Source organism: Rhinatrema bivittatum, chromosome 1 (assembly GCF_901001135.1).
Source record: "Rhinatrema bivittatum chromosome 1, aRhiBiv1.1, whole genome shotgun sequence".
Classification (NCBI taxonomy): domain Eukaryota; kingdom Metazoa; phylum Chordata; class Amphibia; order Gymnophiona; family Rhinatrematidae; genus Rhinatrema; species Rhinatrema bivittatum.
The window spans coordinates 761,596,803-761,616,289 of NC_042615.1; the positions used below are offsets into that span (position 1 = coordinate 761,596,803).

General features: G+C 39.8%; 1 protein-coding gene across 1 annotated transcript in view; it reads left to right on the forward strand.

Moving 5' to 3' along the window:
• Positions 1 to 19,487, forward strand: part of PDZD2 (PDZ domain containing 2) — a 718,708-nt gene that overhangs the window by 546,530 nt on the left and 152,691 nt on the right. Inside the window, 3 exon segments of the mRNA XM_029579361.1 lie at positions 10,973 to 11,121; positions 15,045 to 15,164; positions 17,744 to 17,858. Of these exon segments, the coding sequence (XP_029435221.1) occupies positions 10,973 to 11,121; positions 15,045 to 15,164; positions 17,744 to 17,858 (384 nt within the window).

Consider the following 19,487-nt stretch of genomic DNA (forward strand, 5'->3'; position numbering starts at 1 on the left):
AGAATTTAATTGTGCATTGAGTGAAAAAGAACTTTCTCCGATTACTTTTAAATGTGCCCCATGCTAACTTCATGGAGTGGGCCCTAGTTCTGTTATCCGAAAGAGTAAAAAAACGATTCACATCTACCCGTTCTAGACCTCTCATGATTTTAAACACCTCTATCATATCCCCCCTCAGCCGTCTCTTCTCCAAGCTGAAAAGTCCTAACCTCTTTAGTCTTTCCTCATAGGGGAGCTGTTCCATCCCCTTTATCATTTTGGTCACCCTTCTCTGTACCTTCTCCATCGCAACTATATCTTTTTTGAGATGCGGCGACCAGAATTGTACACAGTATTCAAGGTGCGGTCTCACCATGGAGCGAAACAGAGGCATTATTACATTTTCCATTTTATTCACCATTCCCTTTGTAATAATTCCCAATATCTGTTTGATTTTTTGACTGCCACAGCACACTGAGCCGACAATTTCAATGTATTATCCACTGTGACACCTAGATCTATTTCCTGGGTGGTAGCTCCTAATATGGAATCTAACATTGTGTAACTATAGCATGGGTTATTTTTCTCTATATGCATCACCTTGCACTTATCCACATTAAATTTCATCTGCCATTTGGATGCCCAATTTTCCAGTCTCAAATTGGATTCTGAAGAATACTGGAAGCCAGTGAAGACCTATCAGAGTGGGAGTTATATGATCAAATTTTTTTGTTCCGGTAAGAAGTCTGGCAGAAGCATTTTGGAGGAGTTACAGAAGCTTAATTATGTTTGCAAGGAGGCCTAGCAATAGGGATTTGCAGTAGTCTAGGTTGGAAGAAAATCAGTTTGTAGAACTGTTCTCATGCCCTTTGCACTCAACTCCGCCATGATTTCTCCCCCTATCCCACCCTACTATCTCCCTCCTCTGCAGACCAACCACCCATGTTCTGTTCCTTTCTCATTCCCTCATACCTGCTCTACTCCCCGTGCTCTCTCCACTCTCCTTACCTATCCCCTTCTCTGTTCTTTCTTCCCCTTGCCCCATGACCTTATGTATGTCTGGCTCCATGCTCTGCCACCAACACAGTTAGCAGGCAGAGGAGAGACATTGCTCTGCCATCAACACAGTTAGCAGGCAGAGGAGAGACATTGTGATAGGCAGTGGAAAAGCTGCCAGCTCCTCCATATCTTTGGTTGGCTTGGCTTGGCCTGGGGATATTTTAAAGCCACTTTTCTTTTTCCTTTTCCTTTATGATTCTTGCAGGTTTCTGATGATAGGGCCTGGAGATCCTTGTTGGCCATGCTGCATTCTGTTGGAAATGCATTTCATGTCTCTGTGCCAGACTGTATTGAGTTAGCTAGTGTAAAGATCTGTTGCCAATTTCACCTCTTGTCTATAGGTGGCACAGTGAGCTGCTTGGACCACCTATCCAGTTCTTTCAGCTCTGTATTCCTCACTTCCTACCCCACCCCATGGCCATCTTGTTTTCTTTTTAGGCATGAATGTATGTATATATTTATTTATTTATTGATTAGATTTTTATATTGCACTTTTCGGCTTTTCAAAGCAGATTGCATTCTGGAACTGTAGTTATGTCTCTGTCCCTAGAAGACTCACAATCTACATTTGTACCTGAGGCAATGGAGGGTAAAGTGACTTATACTCAGGCTTTTCATCAGTCAGTTGCCAGAGCTTTTATTCTGGCTCTGACCTTGTTATCTGAATCTGGAAGACTTCTTCCTCTCCATTTTCTGCCTTAAGTGTTTCTGCCCAATCTCCTTCCTATTCTGGGATTCCAGGTGTGCTCTAGCTCTTCACTCTGTTCAAAGCTTCAAACTCCTTGCTTGTATCGACTAAAGAAAAAAGTTACTCAAAATAGACATTGTTGCTTTGAAGTTGATCCTTTGCAGTATACAACTTTTTATTTATTTTTGTCTTATAGTAGATAAAATATAAAAGGTCAGGTTTAAGTATGGGGCAAACATAGAGCAGGAATATCCAGAAAAAGCCTGCAACTTTGCTTGCACATTTTTGAAGTAGCACACCTTTTGGCCAAGGATTCCATTTCCTATAGCCTAAGAAAGGGAAAATTCCTCCAAATAAAACCATGTAAGCAAAATCCTTTATAAAAGCTCCTGTAGAATTTTTGTTAGATTCTTAAATGTAGCACTTTTGTGTCAATGTCCCATAATACTTTTTCTGCAAAAGGTCTTCATGCAACAATTTTTTTCAATGGATTTTTTTCCCCTTCTTAAAATTGCATGAAATTAAATTCTTAAAGATGCACCCTTTTAAAATTGTTCAAGTAAACTGACCTGCAGGGTTTTGTTTTGTTTTTTCCATCATTTTCTGGAACTTTAAATCTGGCCCAAAATCTTTGATAACTTCAACTAGATAAATTGTCAAAAGGATTTGTATTATGTACACAGACTAAGAGGATATCTTTTGAAAACTGAACTATACAAACTAACTCTTAAAAAAGTGGACAAGTGAAAGGCACACAGGTTTAAAGAATGAAACTATTATAATATATTAGATTATAATTAAGATTAGATTAAGATAGTCCTACCAGTGCTATGAAGAAAAGTTTATTGTGACTTTTAAAAACATATACCAGAAGTTTACAGTATTTGCTTCTGATACCATCTGTGTAACTTTATACATGTTGCCTTTGAACGAGAAAGTATTAGTTGCAGGAAGCACACTTAATTCCTCCAGCATTGCTGGAATCTATTTTGTACTAGATTTCCCGAAATGAATAATGTCAGAATGGAGGTTACCAAGTAGCAAGAACTATAAATTGAAGCTGTGACAATCATGTCTTCATTGTGGGCTGGAGCTTTAACAATAATTGCAAATTCACTGGAGATTTTACATTTTATTGTGGTAATAATCCCAGAGATTTAGCAGGGAAATGGAAGTTTGACGTGGAATGGGACAGATTCAGCTTGAGAAAAAGGGAGCATGCAGATCATGTCATGCATGAAAACGAATGGGTAGGAAACTTGCACTGCCTATTAAGGGAGACAATTCTATATGAAAAATAATGTACACTAAATTGTCACCCTGCATTTATATTCAATGTTTTAATATCTACCAAAAGCTATGATGCTTTTTTTCGTCAAATATATTGCCAGTTAAAGAATTCTTTAGTGGTATAATAGTTTTTTTTAAATTAATAAAGCTGGTTTTTTTGTTGTGTATATTGCAAGAACATGCAAAGTATACAACGAAACTGCCCTTTAGACATAGCAAGTGAATTGTACAAAACAAAAAGTATAGAAGTGTTTTTGATTTGGTTAATGTTGGTATGGTTGCCATTTTTTATTAATTTTTATTTCCAGGTTCATTTGTTATGTTGTTTGATTCGTTTCTATTAAAGTCAATCAGGGAAGCAATGCATCATATTTTGAACTCTAGCACTGGGGTTTTATCCAAGTTAATGAAACTCGAAGGTAGGCATCAACATTAGAGGGAACAGCACTCCTAGATGCCAAGAGTAGGAAAAAATGGCATCAACAGTAGCATGAATAGCCAAAGGCACCATGACAGGGCAAAGCATCATAAAAAATAGCGAGAATACTTCAAGGCATTATGAGAGGACCAAGGAGTACCAGCAACAATGGCATTAACACCCAATGGCAATGAGAGAGGTGCAAAGCAGCACAAAAAGTGTCATGAAAACCTCAAGACACCAAAAATAGGTAAAGAGCACCAACAACAGTGGTGTGAAGACTCCAAGGCACCAAAAGAGCAAAGCAGCACCAACAATGTCATGAAGACCCCAAAGCAACAAAAGAGGGACAAAGGGTGCGCTAACAACAGTGTCATGAAGACCCCAAAGCAGCAAAAGAGGAACAAAGGGTGCACTAACAATGTCAGGAAGACCCCAAAGCAGGAAAAGAGGAACAAAGGGTGCGCTAACTGTTATGAAAATGTGGACCCTTGTTTCGCGGTAATGGCTACCGTCGAAGGGCAAGGCCTGGTACACCGAGGACTCTTGCTAGAAGACTTCACCCTGGAAGCATGCGACCCCCCCAGGAGAGGCCCATAGGGGTCCGGCCGCTGGGACTTAGGCGATTCCTCGGAGGACTGTAAAAGGTCTGGATGCAGGCGCCTCCTGCAGGTCGTGGATTCCAGACGGCTGGCGCCTCCAGCAGGTTGTGACAGTCTTGAGGTTGGAAGCAAAGAGAAGTCCAGGTCCGGTCCAAAGTTCAAAATACCAGCGAGATCCGAATCCAGTCCAGGTATAAAGCAGGAGAGAGATCCAAAGCCGAACCAGGGTCGAGACAGGAGAAGGGTCCAAAGCCGTACCAGGGTCAAGCCAAGAATCAGTCCACGGAGCAGGAGAGAAGACGGGATGAAGAACAGGAACCAGGAGCCAGGAACACACTCTAGGCAGGAACCTCAATACTAAGGCAAGGGCTGGCTGCTCAGCCCTTGCCTTAAGTACAGGAAACAGAGGGAGGAGCTTAAGAAGGGAGCCATGACACTTCCTGTCATGGCCCCTTTAAGAAATTCCTTCAGCCGCGCGCGCGGCCCTAAGGGGCTCAGGGGGAGGAGTCAGATGACCGCGGAGCCTCGCTCCCGGCTCGGAGACAGCGGCAGGCAAGGAAGGAGCAGGAAGAACCGCATGTCCCCGTAGAGCACCGCAACAACCCCCCGACGGACCGGGTGAGTCATGCAAGCTGCCCCTTAGGCTGCCTACGTCGCGGCTGACCACGGCCGGCGGCCATGACACCCGGCCCCGGTCCCAGTCTGCCGCGGCCACTAACACTAACAACAGTGTCATGAAGACCCCGAAGCAGCAAAAGAGGGACAAAGGGTGCGCTAACAGTGCCATGAAGACCCCAAAGCAGCAAAAGAGGAACAAAGGGTGCCCTAACAATGTCATGAAGACCCCAAAGCAGCAAAAGAGGAACAAAGGGTGCACTAACAACAGTGTCATGAAGACCCCGAAGCAACAAAAGAGGGACAAAGGGTGCGGTATCAACAGTGTCATGAAGACCCCAAAGCAGCAAAAGAGGAACAAAGGGTGCGCGAACAACAGTGTCATGAAGACCTTAAAGGGTGTGCTACAGGCCCCTAATTTTCCTAATCCCCCACCTAAACCCCGGCCAAACCCCTCCCTTGCCCTAATTTACATTTTAGACTCTCAATGCGGTAGTTATCACATGAGTTAGGGCGTTATCGCGTGATAACGGCCCATCGTGATTTGAAAAAAGAGCCTCTTAGTTTACCTTTTTCTGGCTCTGCATCATAATAACAGTGGAGATACAGTGTCTGTGAACACACTTTATTTTCTCTTGTAAATTATTTTTTCTAATCATTTCCTTCATTCTGTTTTCAAGCAAGCAGTTTCAAAATCTTTGCTTTCTCTGAGATCCAACAGAAGAATGACTGAGAACAAAACGATCACTGCTGAAAGGCCTCTTAGTTTCACTTTCACTTAAAAGAAATAAAGTGGTTATGATATGCAGCTGCCAGCTGGGATAAGTTGGTTGAAAAATTGCTGAAACATTTCTTCTGGTCCTTCCTTCTTTCTTTGTCCCATCCTCAACTGGCTCCACTATGTCCGAATTCAAGTACAAAAAAATGTGATCTTTATTTCCCCATAGACTTTAATGGGACTGGAGTCAATGAATCAAAAAGAATTAGGATTTTTCAGGGGGCCACAGCCATTCATTTCAATTGGCCTGAACTGAATCAAAAATGTGTTGCATTTTTCTATTCACATTGAAATGAATGCACATTCCTAATATAGAAACATAGAAACATAGAAATGACGGCAGAAGAAGACCAAATGGCCCATCCAGTCTGCCCAGCAAGCTTCCCTCATTTTTTCTCTCATACTTATCTGTTTCTCTTAGCTCTTGGTTCTAATTCCCTTCCACCCCCGCCATTAATGTAGAGAGCGGTGATGGAGCTGCATCCAAGTGAAATATCTAGCTTGATTAGTTAGAGGTAGTAGGGGTAGTAACCACCGCAATAAGCAAGCTACACCCATGCTTATTTGTTTTTACCTAGATTATGTTATACAGCCCTTATTGGTTGTTTATCTTCTCCCCTGCCGTTGAAGCAGGGAGCTATGCTGGATATGCGTGAGGTATCAGTTTTTTTCTTCTCCCCTGCCGTTGAAGCAGAGAGCTATGCTGGATATGCATCGAAAGTGAAGTATCAGGCACATTTGGTTTGGGGTAGTAACCACCGTAACAAGCCAGCTACTCCCCGCTTTGTGAGTGTGAATTCTTTTTTCTTCTCCCCTGCCGTTGAAGTTATGCTGGATATGCGTGAAGTATCAGTTTTTCTTTTCCCCTGCCGTTGAAGCAGAGAGCTATGCTGGATATGCATCGAAAGTGAAGTATCAGGCACATTTGGTTTGGGGTAGTAACCGCCGTAACAAGCCAGCTACTCCCCGCTTTGTGAGTGTGAATCCTTTTTTCTTCTCCCCTGCCGTTGAAGTTATGCTGGATATGCGTATAAAACCTGATGGGATAATTTTCAAATAGCACACATAAATTAGATGGCAAAAATGCATGTAAGTCACATCAGTTTTCAAAGCAGACTTATGTGCATAAATCCGCTTTGAAAATTAGCCCACCAAATTTACCAGCACACAATTACACCTGTTATGTGTATGGAAAAAAATTGGGGAAAATTTCCACGAATACTTTTGAAATCCAAAAATAATGATTTAAGTCCAAACCTCCTCAACTCCACCTCCACGAATGCCTGTACTTAGTCTTGGTAAAATTTTGTGTGAATATTATAGAGCAAAGGAAGCCACTATTCCACAATTATGTATAGTGTGCTAGATCTCATCGGAGATTAGATGTAAAACCTGAAGTCAACCAAGGAACAAACTGATAGTAGTGATCAATTATTATCATGTACCATAATCCAGTTTTTTATATTGCAGGTAAATATGTGCTGTCTACACAAACTTCAATCTTCAAAATTAAAAAAATATAATAAATATTCAAACACAATTACTTAGCTTCAAGGCTTAAGCCAAATACTTTATATCATGCTGTTCTTCAACAAAATCTCTAAAGGATGATGTTTGATGGAACTTTAGTAAGGACGCCAAGTAGTTGATCCACACAGTGCCAACACTGCCGGTGTTTCAGTAATTATCTGCCGCCTTCAGGGGTCTCAACAGTATCAAAATATAAAGTCAAATACCAAAGAATGTGTGTCACCATTTCTACTTTTTATAGAATACACTTATCTCAATGAAAAGCAACGTGGAGTACTTCAGTAAAATGAATGTATTGCCGCTTATCATTTGAAACGGTGGGAGAAACTCCTTCATTTTAAAGAGCCTTTAGACCAGTGGTATTCACTCCCTGCCCGCGAGGGCCATCAACAGATCAGTTGTTCAGGATATGCCTAATGAATATACATGAGAGTGATTTGCATACAAAGGACACAGGTGCATACAAAAATATGCATATTCATTAGGGATATCCTGAATACCTAACCTGTTGGAGGCCCTCTATGTCTGAGAGTGAATACCGCTGCTCTAGACTCACATACAAGCCAAAATAAAACAATACCATGTATTCACAAACTGGATTACACATCCAATCAATCAGTGCACCAGCCGAAGAATAGAAATCCACCCCTCTCATGGCGCCAACCAATTGTACTTGTGTCTGTATAACTGCTTGACTAAAGTATTTTAGTGGATGTTCCAAAACACATAGGACTTGTTAGTAGAAGATTAATACATTAAAAAAAAAAGCAGACCAGTCCGTTTCCTTATTGAGATAATGAGGACAGACTGTTTTTAATAGTAAATGTTGATTCAAATCTCTACCCTGGGCATTCAGAGATGGTTGATCCAATGCTGCAAAAACAAAATCCCTCAAAAGTGTGTCCATAAGCTATAAAGGTTTAAGAAGAGGAGCCTTCAATTTATGGCACTGAAGTATAACTGCTATGTTCCTATTATGCAAATTCTTAAAGCATGTTTTGTTAAAACAACCTGATATAAGTGTTTGGCTTGAACTTTGAAGCTAAGTAATCATGTTTGAATATTTATTATGTTTTTTGAATTCTGAAGATAGAAATTTGTGCAAACACAGCAATATAGAAAACTGAACAAAAAAAAAGATTGAATTATGTTACATGATTATATTTGTGCACTAATAGTCTGTTCCCTGGATGATTTCAGGGTTTTATATCCCATCCTCTGATGAAATCTAGCACACTGTATGATACCATCAACACATATACTTTTAATAGGACAGTTGGTTAATTGTGGAGTAAAGTCCTCCTTTGTTCTGTATTATTGATACCTTCAGTAGTGAAAACCATTTTGATCCCTAAGTATTTGTTATACATTTATGTGTGAACAGGACATACACATGTACGTTTATCTGCATATCAGGCCAGAAATTTTGTAAATGCCATTTATGTAGGTGAAATACTGTTTTTCCTCCAGAAATGCCTTTGAAAATTAGCCTTAATTAATACAAAATTAAGAAAGTAATAAAGTCGCACAGCAAATATTAAATATGGAAATCCAAATTATAAGGTTGTCAATCATTCTCAATCAAATTTAATTTTAAAAGTAATCAAGAAATTGTATCAACCAACCCTAATCTCCAACAAATGAACTCTCTGTTCTATGGATGATGATATCAGTATTTGAATATATGAATTGCTATTCAGGAAATAAGACTATGGGGCCAGTGTACTAAATACAAAAGTTCTTCACCACAGAATCAATAACGTCAGATATGTTTCTTGGCTCATATAATATTATGGAAAAGATAATTGAGACAATTTTTGCAATAAAATCCATACACAACTGCAGATTTTATCACAAAAAAATCTTTGTACTAATGATATTTTATTGCATCCCTGATGTTTTAAATGTTTTCTGAAGTCCTGATTTGTTTCATCATATTTAGTGCAGGAAGACCATTATAGAGCAAGTGATTTTTTTTTATCTTAATGTTCACTGTGTATGTCAACATTATATTTAATTTCAGAAAAAAAAAGACACAATTGCAAAATAAGAAAATGTCATATGTGATACAAATGTGTTTGTGAATGAACTTTGTGCAGGCAGCATGTTTTCTCTATGTTTAAGATACAGATTAGTGGGTAAATTGACCTCCTCTGAAGCACCCACTGCCCTTGAATATGATGCTTTTATGTGAATGACAGGAATTCTCTTTGAAATTTTGAAAGTTTCCATTGTCAAAATCCCTTAAAATAATAACTCCAAGAGAACAAGAAAGCGGCAAACACAGGGAAAGTAGTGGGGAGAGCAAGCTCTGTACGGAGATAGCAGAGAATGGAGAGCTATCAGTTACATGTTCAAAAGAAGTGATGTGAACAATAGAATGTAACACTTATGGGATTTTCTGTACCATTAGCAAATAAAATCCAACTGGCATATTTAATTAAATGCACTCTAATAGTAGCAGATCTTTGTTGGCGATATACAGAAAAAGAGACATATCAGAATAAAGGAAATTATTTCGGCCTTGCATCCTTTCTTCTTAAAATTTGCAATTTCTACTGTACAATTACCTTTAAAATTGATGAGATTTAGGCAAGGTTCTCTCAACCAGTCCATCAAGCTAGGTTGAGAGAACCTTGCCTAAATCTCATCTTGGAGTGAGTTTCCTCACTCCGAAGGCCAGCAAATCTTCACAAGAGACCACTGTTCTGTTCGTAGGTGTCACGTAGAATGTCAAAGTGGCCCCTAACCCCCTACACTCTTACCTAATCCCCACCTCGAGTTACTAGGTGGGCCTACCATAGGGATACAAATACCTACCTATGGCCATGCTATTATGGCCAGTCTCTCTCTCTCTCTCTCTCTCTCTCTCTCTCTCTCTCTCTCTCCCCCCCCCCCCCCCCCCAGGGCTCTGGAGCCCTTCAATTCAGCTGAAATAGGCCTTACGGGAGATGGCAATGAAACCTTACATCACAGCAGCTAACACAATTGAAAGAGGTGTAGTTAAAATCAGTGTTACGGCTGTGCAATAGCTCTTCGCAGACAGGCTAACCCATCCCACTCTCCGCCCCTAACTCCTCCTATTTTCTGAATTTGCATCGCACCATACGATATGGTGCAATTGCATGCGTTAACGGGGCTTTTCGCATGCGAAAACGCCTTATCGCATTTTGATAAATGACCCCCTTAGTTATCACATTCTGTGTTGGAGAATTGAAGGAGAAGAGTTACTGATCTGGTGCTCCCCCAGCAGAGACAGAAAGAGGTGCTAGTCTGGTACCAAGAGGAAAGAAGAGAGTAAGATCAAGTAGTAGATCCCAGGTATAGAAGAGGAATCCTTAGAGGATTAACAGGAATGTATTCACAGTACCTACGGATAGCCCTAAAGATCCAGAAAGAAACAGGGGACCTCAGAGAAGAATTGATGGAACCACAGACATAGATTTGAAGACATTTATTTCTTATAAAATTAATGTGACAAGAAGAAACTGCGCACCATGCCAAATAGTTATCATTTAAGAAGAGAGTAAGTAAAGTTTACATTGGTACACCATTCTGGAATCCTAACTAATACTTAGCAGAGTAAAGTATACATAATGATTGGGGTCTTGGAGGTTTATCCTGTCTCCAGTGAAGGATCTGCATTCAAGGCATATAGCAAAAAAGACAAGAACTTAACCCCGGGTACTGAGTGTGAACCCGTTCACATAAATGACTACCAAGGTCAAGGTTACATATAGTTACAGCTAAGCTTTAGTAACAGAAACCATAAAAGAATTTATATATGCTCAGATTCAGAGTCAACATGTGTTCATAAAATACTGCAACATAGTCTGGACAGAATGAACAAATGCCTTTTTTTCAGTCTCAGTACTATAAGGCTGTCAGACTATTTGCATGACCAATATGTAATTTCATCTTGATTTAATCCACTAGAAAAGGCCAAACCTATTAATTGACCCTATATTACTGAGTGCAGTATCCTACATTTTATCCGACTATTTTTCTCTTAGGTGGTGCATCCCGATTAGAATCTGTTGGAGAGGATGATGAGCTGACTGTGGAAAATGGTGATCCAATTTGTGACTTACCAGAGAAATTTTCCCGAGGCTGGAGAAAACATTCTCTTCCACAACAACTGGACTCAGCAGGAGCCAGGCAGGTTAGTACTTAAAGTTATACATTTCATTTCATTTATATACATTTATAGCTCATCAGTTCCAAGTCAAAGTGGTTCACGGTGGTTAAGAAGCATTGTAAAACACAAATAGCATCATTATAGCCATCTATCATACAAATATCAGCAAAATATAACAAACTGACAAGACACAAGACTAAAAATGGCTAAAAATCAAAGGTCCATCAGGTTCAAAAATACATCTTAAATAGTTAATTAAAACAAGAAAACTACAAATATTATTGGATCAAAGATTATTATCCAATTGGCCAATAAGATTATCCAAAGAAGATGTAATAGGGCAAATTGAAGATGGAAGATGAAAGACCAGATGGCATATATCTGACCTAGAGTGCTGAAATAACTGAAAAATGAAATTGTAGACTTATTATTAGCAATTGGCAGACTCTCATTAAATCAGCTACAGTACCTCAAGATTGGAGAGTGGCCAATGTAATGCCAATTTTTTAAAAGGGTTCCAGGGACGATCTGAGCTGGGCAAAATGGCTGAAACTATTAAAAACAACAAAATAACTGAACATATCAATAGTCATAGTTTAAGAGGACAAAGCTAACATAGATTTACCCACAGGAAGTCTTGCCTTACCAATCTGCTATATTTTTTTGAAGGCATGAAGAAAATATGTGAATGAAGGTGAACCAGTTGATATAGTGTATTTAGATTTTCAGAAAGCGTTTAACAAATCACCTCATGAGAGACTCTTGAGGAAATTAAAAGGTCATGGGATATGAAGCAATGTTCTAGTGTGATTAAAAGATAGAAAACAGAGAATAGGGTGATTTGGTCAATTTTATCAATGGAGAAAGATGAATAGTGGAGTGTCCCAGGGATCTGTACTGAGAATACTGCTGTTTTTAACATACTGTATTTATAAATGATCTAGAAATGGGAATAGCAAGTGAGGTGATCAAATTTGCCGATGCTACAAAATTATTTAAACTTATTAAATCACAAAAGAATTGTGAGAAATTGCAAGAGGACTTTGTAAGACTGGGTATCCAAATGGAAGATGATATTTAATGTGGACAAGTGCAAAATGATGCACACAAGGAAGATTAACCCACATTATAGCTACACAGTGCAAGGTTCCATAGTGTGAGTCACCAACCAGGAAAAGATTCTAGGCATCATCATGGATAATATGTTGAAATCCTCTGCTCAGTGTGAGGCGGCAGCCAAAAAAGCAAATATAATGTTAGGAATTATTAGGAAAGGAATGGAAAATAAAACAGAGAATATCATAATGCCTCTGCATTGCTCCATGGTCCGACCACACCTTGAGTATTGTATGCAGTTCTCCTCAATGCATCTCAAAAAAGATTTAGTAGAATTAGAAAAAGTACAGAGAATTGTGACCAAAATGATAAAGGGGATGGAATGATTCCTTTAAGAAAAGGCCAAAGGTTAGGGCTGTTTAGTTTGGAGATGAGACAGCTGAGGGATGATATGATAGATGTCCATAAAATAATGAATGGAGTAGCACAGGAAAACATGAATCAGTTATTTACTCTTTCAAAAAGTTCAAAGACTAGGTAAAATGCAGGCGCTTGTGATCCAATATGTCAGATCTTATGTTCTTATGTTCTCAAAAGGGAAGTGAAAGAGTCAGGTTGTAATGGCCTTTTGAAAAGACAGATATTGTTCCACCAGATGTAGGTTCCGATATAGTGAATTCCAGAGCCTGGAGCTAGTGAATATGAATGCTCTTTTTCTTGTTCTGTCCATTTTACAGTCCTTCAAAAAGGAAACCGAGGAGAGCTTCTTGGTTTGAGCATAGCACCCTGCATGCAGCGTAATGTTTCAGACACTGTCCAAGATAAGCTAGACCATCCTGATATAATGTTCTAACAATCAAACCCAAAACATATACTGAACTCCAACTATCACACTGTAAATCATTGAAGGTAGGATGGATGTGATGAAAGGGAACATGGCCAGCACTAATGCAAGTGGCACTATTCTGGGAGATCGGAAGATGCTGAGGAGCCTTCACTGGGTGCCCAAGTTAAAGGGCATTATAAATTCTAGCTTAGAAATAAAACCTGGGTTCCTATAACTAATGCACAATAAGACAAGAAAGGTTGCAACTGCTGGAGAAAGCAAAGTAAAAAAAAAAGTAATGTCAAAATCTGCTTATTAAATGTCAAATATGGATAAAAAATGATCCCAAAAATCTTGGCCTGTTCTACCAAGGGTGATGCTCTATCACCCAGTTTCATCTCTGAGCTACAACATGTGAAACCTCTTTATTTATTTATTTATTTATTTATTTATTTATAATTTTTATATACCGACATTCTTACATTAAAATGCAAATCATACCGGTTTACATAAAACAGAAAAAGCAGGAAAAAATATTTCCATAGTCAAATACAGAGAACATTTATAATAAAATTGTTAACAAAGGCATAAGGTAGGAACTTGAAAAAAGGTTACTTAACAGAAAACTTTAGTAGAAAGGTGCTATAAACCACTTATACCACTCATTTTGTCTATGTAAATATGCATGTGTATGCAAATACATATACGTGTGTACATAAATATAATATGTTTGTGTGTGTGTATATGTATATATATGTAAATATTTATTAACATGGGCAGTTGTGGCTTCTCTGTCATGGTTTTCCCATTGCTCCCTCCCTTAACAGTTCGACAGACTCAGTAAACATACCTACAGGGTCATTCATCAAAATGCATTATGGCATTAATGCACACCAAAATAGCAGTAGCGCATGGCACGAATGCAAATTTTGGGAAGGGGCGGATTAGGGAAGTGTTTGGACAGGGGTTATGAAAATGAGGGGCAATATCGCACCGTGCAATAGCATAACGCATGCTATGGCACGGTTTTAATGACACCTTTTTTTCCTGCCATTAAGCTGTGTGATATGACCGAAATGGCTGTAAATCAATTTGCAATACATTTTTTGAATTGCATTTCGGCCATTTCTGGGCTGGGGAGAGAGAAAGAGAGAGAGACTCTGGAGAGGCCTTCACAGTATGCATCTATTTATATACCTATAGGAGGGGCATCTAATAGCTCAAAGTGAGGTGTTGGTGGTGGTTTAGAGTTTAGGGGCCAGATTTTCATTCATAGTGAGCATACGAACAGAACAGTACACCTTGGTGAAGATTTGATGTCATTTGGAGTGAGGAAAGTCTCACAAAGTTGATATTTCTACTATGTTCTCTCACCGTAGTTTGATGGACTGCTTTTTTGTATACCCTCCGACTTAATATCCAAGCGATATTAGGTCGGAGGAACCAAAACTTAAAATCTGCCTGCCGGTCAGCGGTTAGCAAAACAGACGCTCAATTTTTCCAGCGTACGTTTTCCTACCCCATGGCTGTCAGCAGGTTCGAAAATCGACGCCGGTAAAATTGAGCGTCGGTTGTCAGATCCGCTGACAAACCACCTCTACTGCTAGTAAGGAGGTGCTAAGGATGTGCTATTGTCCCTAGTGCCTACTTATTAGTGCACCACCTAATTTAAATAGAGAGGTACCTGGCTGCACGTCGGGATCTCAATACAGAGCGCCCGCTCTCCCGCATTTCTTACTGTATCAGCTTGCATGCATGTAAACACCAAGCTGTTGACATATTACTTCGCAACAGTTAAAATTATGGAAATATATTTAGCTGCAAAGGGCAATCCGATTTTCAAAGTCAAGTTTTGCATGAATTTTATGTTTGAAAATCAGCTTTATTTTGTTTGTGCTTGAGATTATGCTTGCAACTTTCCAGCTGGGTGCAGAACTGAAAATTTAACCTCGTATGTTTAGCCCAGAGTTATGCCTCCTTTTATACAACATTAGAAAGAAACCTGAACCCTATCGGATTGAAGGATTTGTGCTTGCTGACACTGTAATGCCTTCTTTTTTTTTAGGAATACCATATTATAAGGAAAACCACCCGCTCATTGAGCACAGCCAATGTGGAATCACCCTGGAGGCTGGCCCAGCCATCTATTATCTCCAACATCGTGCTGATGAAAGGACAAGGCAAGGTGAGGCTATCGATGAGCTAAAAAGGGCATTTTCCCCATGGAATCATGAATAAATAATACCCTATAATAACTACATTTATGCATATTGTAGCATGCACGTATGTTAAAAGAAGGCAATAATGCCAATAACATATTTGGATAGTGCCTTTCACAGGATATGTCACTACTTGAACCTATAGAAACATGCACCTAGCAGCACATTCCTGATGCATGGACAAACGTTGTGGGATTATTATGAACCGTATCAGAGCACAAAGCTATTCCATGGATGACTGTGTAATGTTTGAAAAATTAGCCCTGATGGGGCTAGTTAATATTTGTGTAATTCCCTGTTGGGGCACATAAACTGAGAGTCTGATGCCTGTTTGAGAGCTAAGCAGCAATCTCTTGTGGGTTCACAAGAAATAAAAAATAGTTGAGCAGATGGTGTAGTGAACCTGGCCTAGAGGCCAGGGTAGTATTTCTCAAGCTGCAGAAGGAAAGCACCCTCTGTGACCCCTCTGACTGTACTACCCCTCCTTCTCAAGCCTACACCTTGGAGTGAAGGAGGGTCTCATATGAAAAGATATCCTCAACAAAGCAAAACTTTTATTTCTGGGGTTTCCAGCAGTCAGAGATGAACAATATTAAAATTCACTAATTAAAACAGGGATCACAAGCTCTTATAGCATTTAGGTAGCATCAGCAATAAAATATTCTTCCTCCAAAAACCACCTAGATCTCACCATTCATATTTCCACACTGAATTCGTCCTAGAGGTGGCCTCCGTTATGCAGTCCCATTTTTTCCATAAAATCTTTTCCAGCAAATGATGACAGCATAGTCTTCTCTGCACTATCACCAATTCTGTCCTCATTCCCAAGAACTTTCAGCCTCATGGACCCTTCTCTTTCAGGCAGAAGGCCCCCTCCAGGAGGAGAGGTATTCCTGGCCTCTACTGGCAGCCTGATAGCTGCAGCTGAATCTCCCCACCAGAACTTATAAAGTCCTAAGCGAACTCCCTCTAAAGGTTCCTATTTGTTCTAGTAACACAAACACTATTCACATACCCAGATGATGACTCTAACCATCCACTACTGAATATAAGGGTTAAGGTTGTGACCAGGGCCGGCAGAAACACTAGGAGAGTTAGGCCCGGGCCTAGGGCGCCAACCATTAGGGAGGCACCACCGCCGCTCACGAGCCAGTGAGGCAGGGTGAGGCAGCTGCTTCAGGTGGCAGAATTTTGAAGCAGCAAAAAGTGCCCTTTCAAAATTTTGCCCAGCCCCTACCTCACCCTGCCTTCCCACCGTCACACCATCCTCCTGACCCCCCTCCCCCAAGATTCATGAAAACTGTTGGTGGTCCAGCGGGGGGCCAGGGAGTGATTTGTTGCTCCTGGGCCATCAACTGTCATTTTAAAAATATGCCTTTTTAATTGGACTAACAATGCATTTCTTGATTAGATTTTAGAAGTGATTACCCCCTTCCTCAGGTCAAAATAGAATCTATAAAAATGTATCATCTTATATATATATATTTTTTGTTTTTACCTGTTAACTTTTATATCCTTATAGTAAATGATGGCAGGTAAAGGGCAGCTGCCCCATTCAGCCTTCCCAGAGGGTGGCATCAAGGATGGGGGGGCACTATTTGCACCACTGGTTACAGGCAGAAGAAAAAAGAGCCTTCTTCCCTTCTAGCCCCTTCCTTCTGGGAGTTCCTGTCTCTCTGCATGCTCCTCCATTAACATGTTCAGCTGACGTTTTCCCACCAATGGATCTTTGTCCCTAGAGAGGAAAGGGAGAAGAGGAGGGACGATCAGTGCCATGTTAACAGATTGCCTTTCCATAGCCCTCTTGGGAACATTCAACTTACTTTGACATTCTTTAGCCTTATAAAAGTATCCTTTCTAGCCATCTGCTTTGTTGGTTTTCTTGTAATTAACTCTGTAACATAATATTTTGCAATCTGTATTCTTACTCTTGCATTTTGCAGCACGCCAGATCTGCTTAGCTTAGTAGATTTGGTACCCAAAAAGCACTTCTTGGACTTCCTGCTAGACTGCATGTTAAGCATGACTATTTGCAATTCAAAACTATATAATTAACCACAGCATTCTTTCTATAAGCATAATGCACACAATATTTCTGAACACACATTAATCTGAAAGGAACAGAGGATTTCTGAAGTCATAAAGTATGCTAGAGCCAGGAGATGGATTTGCTAGAATAGAATTATTTTTATTAGGTACCATAATGAGAACACTTAAATGGTTAGTGTTATGAAAAATAAAATGTAACAGTGGGCATAAAGTAGAACTACAATAGCCCAAAATGTCATTTTTTCCAGTATTTCACAATTGCCATTAATCCTTCACGGATAACACATTAATATTGGATTATTATGGGCAAAGGCAAGAGAATGATGAAAGCAAGTAGAAAATGAAATCACTGCATCAATTTGTCTTCAGCTAATTTGATCTTCATCTTCCTGGAGATCGTATTTGCCGAGCAGCCTCTGCGTTAATGGGGTCTTTGGAAAGGTGAGTGCTCCTTTCAGTGTCATGGGATTTATGGGCCTCTTATTCCCATTAACAGGGCCTAGGATTCAGCATTGTTGGCGGACAGGATTCTGCTCGAGGACGAATGGGGATTTTTGTTAAGACTATTTTCTCCCACGGAGCAGCAGCTGCTGATGGGAGACTTAAAGAAGGTAAGAGGAAGAAAAGTTGATAAAATTTAGGATCAGAATAAAAAAAGGCATTCATCAGATAACTCAAAAACAGGTTCCTAGCCAACACGTGCTTGCTCATGTTTGTGTTATAGAAAACTTTAACCAAGGGGTCAACCCGAACCCCAAACTAGAAGTAACAATTATTTTTTTCCTGAACTGGAGCTGAACCTGAACCAATATTTGAATGTCTCTGTTGAACCCAAATTTGAAATGAACTGGAAAATAAAGTACTGATTACCAGTAAGAAAATCAGTTGGTGTGGTCCACTGCAGAAACTGGATTGTACCTTGTGAAGAAAGGAAACCAACCTAGTAGCGGTATTGGTCCTCCGTCAGCAGGGAGCGCCGCTGCTAATGCTGTGCAGCTGCAGAGGGAGCAGAATCCTTCTGGAGGTTTTTCTTTCTACCGCATCTGTCTCTACTTCCACCCTCCATCCTGGACCCTGGTGCTAGCAGACGAAGGTGCCAGAACATGGGGAGGAGAGATGGCAGCAAAGGATTTACTGTGGTGAATCTGAGGCGGCGGCAAACAGGGAACAGTGAAAATTTGAGAGGGAGGTTCTGGGCAGAAGCAACTTTGTGACTGGGAGTTCCTTCAGGGATGGAGGTAGCTAGGGGTTTATTTTGTGAAGCATTTGAATAGAGAGATCTGAAGATGTCATTTAGGAGAAAACACAGAATAAATTACATTGGATGAATTACCCTGAGTTATCATGAGCCAGGAAAGAAACTGAAAGCTCAGGTCAAATGATGGAACCATCTGAGCAGGGAGGCCTTCTTGAAGCTGTAAGGTGTATGTGATTTCATCACACCCACAGTGACCTATCACTGTATGAATGCTACATACAGATAGGATTGCTTTGGAACCTTTAGGAATACTGTCCTAGCGGCACTTTTGCTATTGCCCCAGAGCCAAAATATATCTGTTCACCATTGCCTGTTGTTCCTAGCCATTTATAGCACAGATTTGTTCAAATTTTATATATTTTATTTTAAAATACTTATTACTCCCGCCAAGGTCAGGGCAGGGTACAATAAACCATGCATATTATAAAACATTAAATGAAACAAGAGTAGTAAAACACAATCCATTGTAAATTTAGAAGAGACATTGCTAAACTAATTTTTATTTGATATAATAAGGCAGTAAAATGCTCAGTTTTTTCAGTATCTCTGTACATGTTGAACCGGAACCTAACTGGAGCAAACAATTCCAATTACAGTTCCCAAATTTGTTTTGACCTTAACTGGAACTGAAGTGGAACCATTTTGGAAATTCAAACTGAACTGAATTGAACCAAAATTTTCACAAGTTTAATGCCCTGCTATAAATCTTCACAGTACTGTCATTTGTTCAAAATAAACATTTATGTTGCATTTAATTATGGCTCATATATAAATTCTAAAGAGAAGTGGCATTAGAGCAGCCCTTTGGATAGGCAATTAAATTGCAATGGTGACACATGATTTAAAAATGTGCTGTTCTCATGTTGCATTACGGTAGCCAAAATTGATCATTCCCATGGTATTATCAAGCATTGGATGGCATTCAGCCAGTCAGATATTTTACACAGTGCTGCTTCATGAAATGGAACTATATAGCTGGAGA